Here is an 8,291-nt window from a genome sequence, read left to right as displayed (position 1 = left end):
CAGCCCACCAGGCTCCCCCGTCCCTGGGATTCTCTAAGCAAGAACACTGGAGTGGGCTGCCATTTCCTTCTTCAGTGTATGAAAGTGAAAAGTGAAAGTGAAGTCACTCAGTCATGTCCGACTCTTGGCGACCCCATGGACTGCAGCCTATCAGGCTCCTTCGTCCATGGGATTTTCCAGGCAAGAGTACTGGAGTGGGGTGCCATTGCCTTTCCATGAGGCACTAATATCCTTTCAATAATTCTGTCCCTTATGAAGTTAACTGGAGTTGGTTTCAGTATTTTGCATATAAGAATTCTGACAAATACATCTTCTGATCCACTTGGAGTTTTAATCTCAGGACAGGAGCATATGGAAGGCAAATGGGAGCTCTCTAGTCCTCATGCTGTTAAGGAGAAGGACAAATGTAAAAATATTTTTTCTGGGGTGTGTGTGCTTAATTACATATATGACAGCTTTATTGAGTTCTGAGAGGTAAAAGTTAGTCGCTCAGTAGTATCTGACTCTTTGCGATCCCATGAACTGTAGCCTGCCAGGCTTCTCTGTCCATGGAATTCTCCAGGTAAGAGTACTAGAATGAGTTGCCAATTCCTTCTCCAAGGGATCTTCCTAACCCAGGGATTGAACCCAGGTTCAAAACTTGCATTGCAGGCAGATTCTTTACCGTTTGAGCCACCAGGGAAGCCCTTCAGTTCAGTTCAGTGGCTCAGTCGTGTCCAACTCTTCGCGACCCCATGAATCGCATCACGCCAGGCCTCCCTGTCCATCACCAACTCCCAGAGTTTACTCAAACTCATGTCCATCGAGTCGGTGATGCCATCCAGCCATCTCATCCTCTGTCGTCCCCTTCTCCTCCGGCCCTCAATCCCTCCCAGCATCAGGGTCTTTTCCAATGAGTCAACTCTTCGCATGAGGTGGCCGAAGTATTGGAGTTTCAGCTTTAGCATCAGTCCTTCCAATGAACACCCAGGGTTGATCTCCTTTAGAATGGACTGGTTGGATCTCCTTGCAGTCCAAGGGACTCTCAAGAGTCTTCTCCAACACCACAGTTCAAAAGCATCAATTCTTCAGTGCTCAGCTTTCTTCACAGCCCAACTCTCCACATCCATATGTGACCACTGGAAAAACCATAGCCTTGACTACATGGACCTTTGTTGGCAAAGTAATATCTCTGCTTTTGAATATGCTATCTAGGTTGGTCATAACTTTTCTTCCAAGGAGTGAGCGTCTTTTAATTTCATGGCTGCAATCACCATCTGCAGTGATTTTGGAGCCAAAAAAAAAAAAGTCTGACACTGTTTCCACTGTTTCCCCATCTATTTCCCATGAAGTGATGGGACCAGATGCCGTGATCTTAGTTTTCTGAATGTTGAGCTTTAAACCAACTTTTTCACTCTCTTTCACTTTCAACAAGAGGCTTTTTAGTTCCTCTTCACTTTCTGCCATAAGGGTGGTGTCATCTGCATATCTGAGGTTATTGATATTTATTTCTCCCCACAATCTTGATTCCAGCTTGTGTTTCTTCTGGCCCAGTGTTTCTCATGATATACTCTGCATATAAGTTAAATAAGCAGGGTGACAATACACAGCCTTGATGTACTCCTTTTCCTATTTGCAACCAATCTGTTGTTCCACGTCCAGTTCTAACTGTTGCTTCCTGACCTGCATACAGATTTCTCAAGAGGCAGGTCAGGTGGTCTGGTATTCCCATCTCTTTCAGAATTTTCCACAGTTTATTGTGATCCACACAGTCAAAGGGTTTGGCATAGTCAATAAAGCAGAAATGGATGTTTTTCTGGAATTCTCTTGCTTTTTCCATGATCCAGCAGATGTTGGCAACTTGATATCTGGTTCCTTTGCCTATTCTAAAACCAGCTTGAACATCAGGAATTTCACGGTTCACGTATTGCTGAAGCCTGGCTTGGAGCATTACTTTACTAGCATGTGAGATGAGTGCAGCTGTGCGGTAGTTTGAGCATTCTTTGGCATTGCCTTTCTTTGGGATTGGAATGAAAACTGACCTTTACCAGTCCTGTGGCCACTGCTGAGTTTTCCAAATTTGATGGAATATTGAGTGCAGCACTTTCACAGCATCATCTTTTAGGATTTGAAATAGCTCAACTGGGATTCCATCACCTCCACTAGCTTTGTTCGTAGTGATGCTTTCTAAGACCCACGTGACTTCACTTTCCAGGATGTCTGGCTCTAGGTGAGTGATCACACCATCGTGATTATCTGGGTCGTGAAGATCTTTTTTGTGCAGTTCTTCTGTGTATTCTTGCCACCTCTTCTTAATATCTTCTGCTTCTGTTAGGTCCATACCATTTCTGTCCTTTATCGAGCCCATCTTTGCATGGAATGTTCCCTTGGTATCTCTAATTTTCTTGAAGAGATCTCTAGTCTTTCCCATTCTGTTGTTTTCCTCTATTTCTTTGCATTTATCGCTGAAGAAGGCTTTCTTATCTCTCCTTACTGTTCTTTGGAACTCTGCACTCAGATGCTTATATCTTTCCTTTTCTCCTTTGCTTTTCGCTTTTCTTCTTTTCTCAGCTATTTGTAAGGCCTCCTCAGACAGCCATTTTGCATTTCTTTTTCTTGGAGATGGTCTTGATCCCTGTCTCCTGTACAATGTCACAAACCTTCCTCCATAGTTCATCAGGCACTCTGTCTATCAGATCTAGTCCCTTAAATCTATTTCTCACTTCCATTGTATAAGCATAAGGGATTTGATTTATTGAGTTATAAATCACAAAATATGCTCACCCTTTAAAATATACAACGCAGTGTTTCTTAGTACATTCAGAGTTTAGCAATCTTCATTTTGTTTTGTTTTGAAATATTAATATCTCTTTCAAGAGTTTTTCCTGAGTAAAGGAATTTCGAGCATATCTACATGGAATCTACACTTTTAATGAGTCATTCTTACAGCTCTCAACTCATTCAGCTACCTCCTTCACGCCTGTTCTCAACGCGATCCCGCCTCGGCACTAGGTCTCACTGATTGGTTGGTGCCCAGTGACGCCCTCAGATCGCGACCCAGAGGCCGCGGCCGCTGGGTCATGTGGCTGGGAGGCCGGTTGTGGCTCCCGGTTCTTGGGCAAGTGTGCTCCAATCTCCGGTGCCTCGCAATTGCCAGGACTTGGAGTGCCTGTAGGAGACCCATGGCGGAAAGACTCTCGACCGGGGCTGAGGCAGCGAGCGGGCTGGGGGCTCCAGCTCAGCAGAACGGAGATGCGGGCGGCGCCGCGAGGGGTGAGCAGCCCCCTGGGCACCCGGAGCCGGGGGGTCCAGGAGTGGAGCCGGTCTCGGAGGACACGAAGCAGCCCTCAGGAAACGGGGAGCGGGCCCCGGCTGCAGCCCTGGGCCCTGCCAAGCGGAAGAAGCGGCGGGGCGCGGTTGCAGAGCGCGTTGTGCCGCCCCCGAAGAAGCGGCGGGCAGGGGTTAGCTTTGGCGATGAGCACTTTGCTGAGACCAGCTACTACTTTGAAGGCGGCCTGCGCAAAGTGCGGCCCTATTACTTTGACTTCCGGACTTATTGCAAAGGCCGCTGGGTGGGCCACAGCTTGCTCCACGTCTTCGGCACGGAGTTCAGAGCCCAGCCTCTGGCCTACTACGAGGCCGCTGTCCGAGCGGGACGCCTGCACCTCAATGAGGAGCCGGTACAGGACCTCAGCATTGTGCTCAAGGTGGAGTCCTGATGGGGCCTGCCCGAAAGGGGGCATGGTTTTTTCGGTTACTAGGGCATAGGTACCGGAGTAAATTCGGGGTCATTCCGAAGCGTTCTCGTTTTAACTTGTAACTCTTTTACCGCTCCATTTCCGCAGGTAGACCGCCCGTATGTTTCAGACCTCAGCCCCCTTATCCCCTTCATCAAAGCGACTTTGTTGTTTCCAAGGCACAGAAGTTGGAATTCTTGTGAAAGTGAAAGTTAGTCGCTCAGTCGTGTCTGACTCTGCGATCCCATGAACTGCCAGGCCTCTCTGTCCATGGAATTCTCCAGGCATGAGTACTGGAGTGGGTTGCCAATTCCTTCTCCAGGGGATCTTCGCAACTCAGGGATTGAACCCTGGTCTCCTGCATTGCAGGCAGATTCTTTACCGTTTCAGTCACCAGGGAAGCACCAGGGAATTCTTACATTTCCTTTTATGCAGTCTTGTGGCACTGGCGCTGATGACTTTCTGCCTTGCATTGTAGATCTCTGTACAAATGGTAATAATCAAGACTATCATTTATATCTCCTGACTGTGTGCTGGGCACAGCATTAGCATTTTATGTACTTTAACATTTAATTCTAATGACAACCCTGTGGAGTAGATACTGTCACCTCATTTTGCCTGTGAGGAAGTCAAGGAAACTAAGATCAACCTCACAGAAGTAAGGCACAGTGCCACCTCCAACACCTGTGTTCTTATAAATGAAGTGAAAGTCAGTCAGTTGTGTCCAACTCTTTGCAACCCTATGGACTATACAATCCATGGAATTCTCCAGGCCATAATACTGGAGTGGATAGCCTTTCCCTTCTCCAGGGGATCTTCCCAACCCAGGGATAGAACCCACATTGCAGGGAAATTCTTTACCAGATGAGCCACAAGGGAAGCCCGTGTTCTTATAACTTCCACTTGAATTATTTATGCTAGAGCCTAATGGGATAGAACTATGAAATGACACAGATTGAGACCAGAATTGTGTAGCCCAGTGCTTTGACCCTTCTTTAAATTTCCATCACAGCTAAGAGGTACCAGACATTGTCATTAACACTGTCTCACCATATTTGTGAGGGGATGGCAAGACATTTGGAAAATGAGTGGTTAGAATCAGTCACAGTTTTGAAGCACAGGTCTGGACTGATGCTCATATTTTACAGATAAGGGAACTAAGGCCTAGAGAAGTTAAGTGACTTCCCTAAGAGCATGCAGTAAGCCTGTAGCAAATCCAGGTCTAGAGCCCAAATCTCTGGACTTACAGCTTGGTTTTGTTCAAGGTCACAATAAGTGATGGTTTATGGAGGATTGAACTGAACTGAACTATGGAGGATTTTCCCCTTCATTTTAGAAAAATATATTGTTAAATATAACTTTATTGTAGAGAAAATACAAATAATCAGAACAGCAAAATCCATAATCATACCATCCAGAGATAATATAACATTTGGACTGTATCTTTCTCTTTTTCAATGCCTGCTTCTGCCTGTGTGTCTGTGTTTACAAAATAAGAATACACTGTGTATACTACTTTTTCTGCTTAAGGATGTACTGTGACCATTCTTTCATCCAGTAAGGAAGATGGGGGGAAGTTGTGTGTGAAGTTGACTGATCATAGGTGGCTGGACCCTGGGCTGACCAGTTGCCTGTGTCATTGGCAGGACAATGACTTCTTACGGAACACGGTGCACAGGCATGAGCCGCCAGTTGCTGCAGAACCCATCCGCCTGCTAGCAGAGAACGAAGATGTGGTGGTTGTAGACAAGCCTTCTTCCATTCCTGTCCACCCCTGTGGCCGCTTCCGACACAACACGGTCATCTTCATCCTGGGCAAGGAGCACCAACTAAAGGAGCTACACCCATTGCATCGGCTTGATCGCCTTACCTCCGGGGTCCTCATGTTTGCCAAAACAGCAGCCGTCTCAGAGAGAATTCATGAACAGGTTCGGGACCGGCAGGTGAGCCATACTGAGTTTGCCTCTCGCAGGCCACTTCTGGGCTCACAAATGCTCTGCATCGAAAGGGTGTCACTGAGTTCTAGATATGAAATGAGGTTTTGTGTTTATCTGCTCAAGCTTCCCATCTTTAGGAAGGTCAGCACCTAAGGAGCCAGAGACAAGTTATTAGCTCTTAAGTTTCAAAAGATCTTTAGAGATAACATATACTGCCTCTCTTGGTAATTTGCTGTTTTGAAATTTTAAATGCTGACAGGCTGAGCAAGGTTTTTAAGACTGGAGAGAGTCTACTTGGTGGAAAGATTCTGGATAGAGTTGGAAGAGGTTTGGGTAGAAGAGTTAAATAGTGGTGATTGTGGTCTTGAGACTTGTAATTCTGGATCTGATTGTAATATATTTATTGTTTACAGTTTACCAGGCTCAATACCAAGTATGTTAGAGCCCAGCTAACTAAATCCTTGGAATAGCCCTGTTGAGATAAATGCTTTTCTAAGCAAACATTTTCTAGACAAGTTAATGGGTTTTAAAGAAGCTGAGTACTGTAATGTGCCTAGGATTGTGCAACTGGCCAATGATGGAGCTGGGGTTTGAACTCTCTTCTATCTGATACAGGTGCATTTGTCATCACTGAAAAGGGTTTGGGCTTCATACACTGACTTTCTCCCTCTTCCCTCCTGTGTAGCTGGAGAAGGAGTACGTGTGCCGGGTGGTGGGGGAGTTCCCTACCGAGGAAGTAACCTGCAAGGAACCCATCTTGGTGGTGTCTTACAAGGTAGGGGTGTGCCGTGTAGATCCTCAAGGCAAGCCCTGTGAGTCAGTGTTCCAGAGACTGAGCTACAACGGCCACTCCAGTGTGGTGCGGTGCCGGCCACTTACAGGCCGCACCCACCAGATCCGAGTCCACCTTCAGTTCCTGGGCCACCCCATCCTCAATGACCCCATCTACAACTCAGCCGCCTGGGGCCCCTCACGAGGCCGAGGCGGCCACATTCCAAAGACAGATGAGGAACTCCTGCGGGACCTTGTGGCAGAGCACCAGGCCAAACAGAGTCTGGATGTGCTAGATCTCTGTGGGGGTGACCTGTGCCCAGGAGCCCCAGACTCCACAGCACCTTCCTCAGAGCTCAGCAAGGACTGCCTAGAAGAGATGGCTGCATCTGCCCAGAAGATGGATGGAGCAGTTGAGGCAGCCCCTGGGGACCTGGATGGAGTGCCTGTGACATCAGGGAAGGCAACCAAAATCGATGTTGTGAATCAAGAGACAGACCCGCTCTGTTCAGAGTGCCGGAGAGTGCCACAGGATCCCTCGCCCCAGGACCTTGTGATGTTTCTGCATGCCCTGCGCTATAAAGGGCCAGACTTTGAGTACTGTTCACCGATGCCTGCCTGGGCACGAGATGACTGGCAAGAACACTGAGGGCTATGGCCAATGGAGGGATTATTTATTGGATTGGAACAGGAATGGGCCATGAAGTAGGAGCTAACCACATGGGCTGGTACAGAGTTTCTTGGGGGTGAAGTTGGGCTCTTAAAGGACCTGCTCATACTTGCTACCTTCTTCCTTCCTCTCCCTCCAGCTAGAGTTTGGGAACTTTCTGGTTTGTAAATAGAGCTCTTTTTCTAATACCTTGTGTGTCTAGTTTTTTCACTACTTGTTTCTTTTTTTCTTTTCCTAATTGAAGTAAAATTGACAACACAATTGCCATTCTAAAACATACAGTTTAGCGGCCTTTCTTACATTCACAATGATGTGCAACCCTCACCTCTTAATTAGTTCCAAACAGGCAGTCCCCATTTCCTCTTCCACCTAGCTCCTGATTCGATTAGCCGATCTTCTGTTTTTATGCTTTTGCCTATTCTGGACATTTCATACAAATGGAATCATACAACATGTGACCTTTTGTGTCTGTCGTCTTTTGTTTAGTGTGATGTTTTCAGGCTTCATCCAATTCATAGCATGCATCAGTACTTCATTCCTGTTTATGGCTGAATCATATTTCATTGCATGGATATACCACATTTTGTTATGCCCATTCATTGGGCATTTGGGTTGTTCCCACTTTTGGGCTATTGTGAATAGCGCTGCTATGCACATTTGTGTACAGATTTTTGTTTGAATACATGTTTTCTGTTCTTTCGAGTATATACCAAGGAGTGGAATTGCTGGGTCATATGGTAATTCTTTGTTTAATTTTTAGGGGAATCACTAAACTTTTCCACAGTAGCGAACCATTTTACATTCCCATAGGAAATGCACAGGGGTTCTAATTTCTCTCCATCCTCACCAACACTTGTTATTTCCCAATGTTTTGATTATAGTCATCTTAGTGAGATTGAAGTAGTATTATGGTTTTGATTTGCATTTCCCTTGGGACTAATAACGTTAAACATCTTTTTATATGCTTGTTGGACATTTGTGTACCTTGTTTGGAGAAATGTCTATTTGAATTTTTTGCCCATTTTTAATTTGGATTGGCTTGCTGTTGAATTATAAGAATATTCATATATTCTGGGTATATGACTCTTAAGAGATATATAATTTGCAAGTATTTTCTCCCATTCTGTAGGTTGTCTTTTCACTTTATTGGCAGTGTCCTGTGACTCTCAAAAGTTTTATTTTTTTATTATGGTGAAA

The 8,291-nt window shown here is 45.8% G+C and overlaps 1 protein-coding gene across 1 annotated transcript; it reads left to right on the top strand.

Annotated features, from left to right (window-relative positions):
- On the top strand, positions 3,034–7,282 carry RPUSD2 (RNA pseudouridylate synthase domain containing 2). The gene is made up of 3 exons (XM_013966979.2): positions 3,034–3,686; positions 5,363–5,659; positions 6,339–7,282. The coding sequence occupies exons 1-3, from the start codon at positions 3,060–3,062 to the stop codon at positions 7,071–7,073; spliced, it is 1,659 nt and encodes a 552-aa protein (XP_013822433.2). The 5' UTR covers positions 3,034–3,059; the 3' UTR covers positions 7,074–7,282.

This window comes from Capra hircus, chromosome 10 (assembly GCF_001704415.2).
Source record: "Capra hircus breed San Clemente chromosome 10, ASM170441v1, whole genome shotgun sequence".
NCBI lineage: Eukaryota > Metazoa > Chordata > Mammalia > Artiodactyla > Bovidae > Capra > Capra hircus.
Note: the sequence above shows the minus strand (reverse complement) of the source record. Positions and strands in the feature narration are given on the sequence as shown.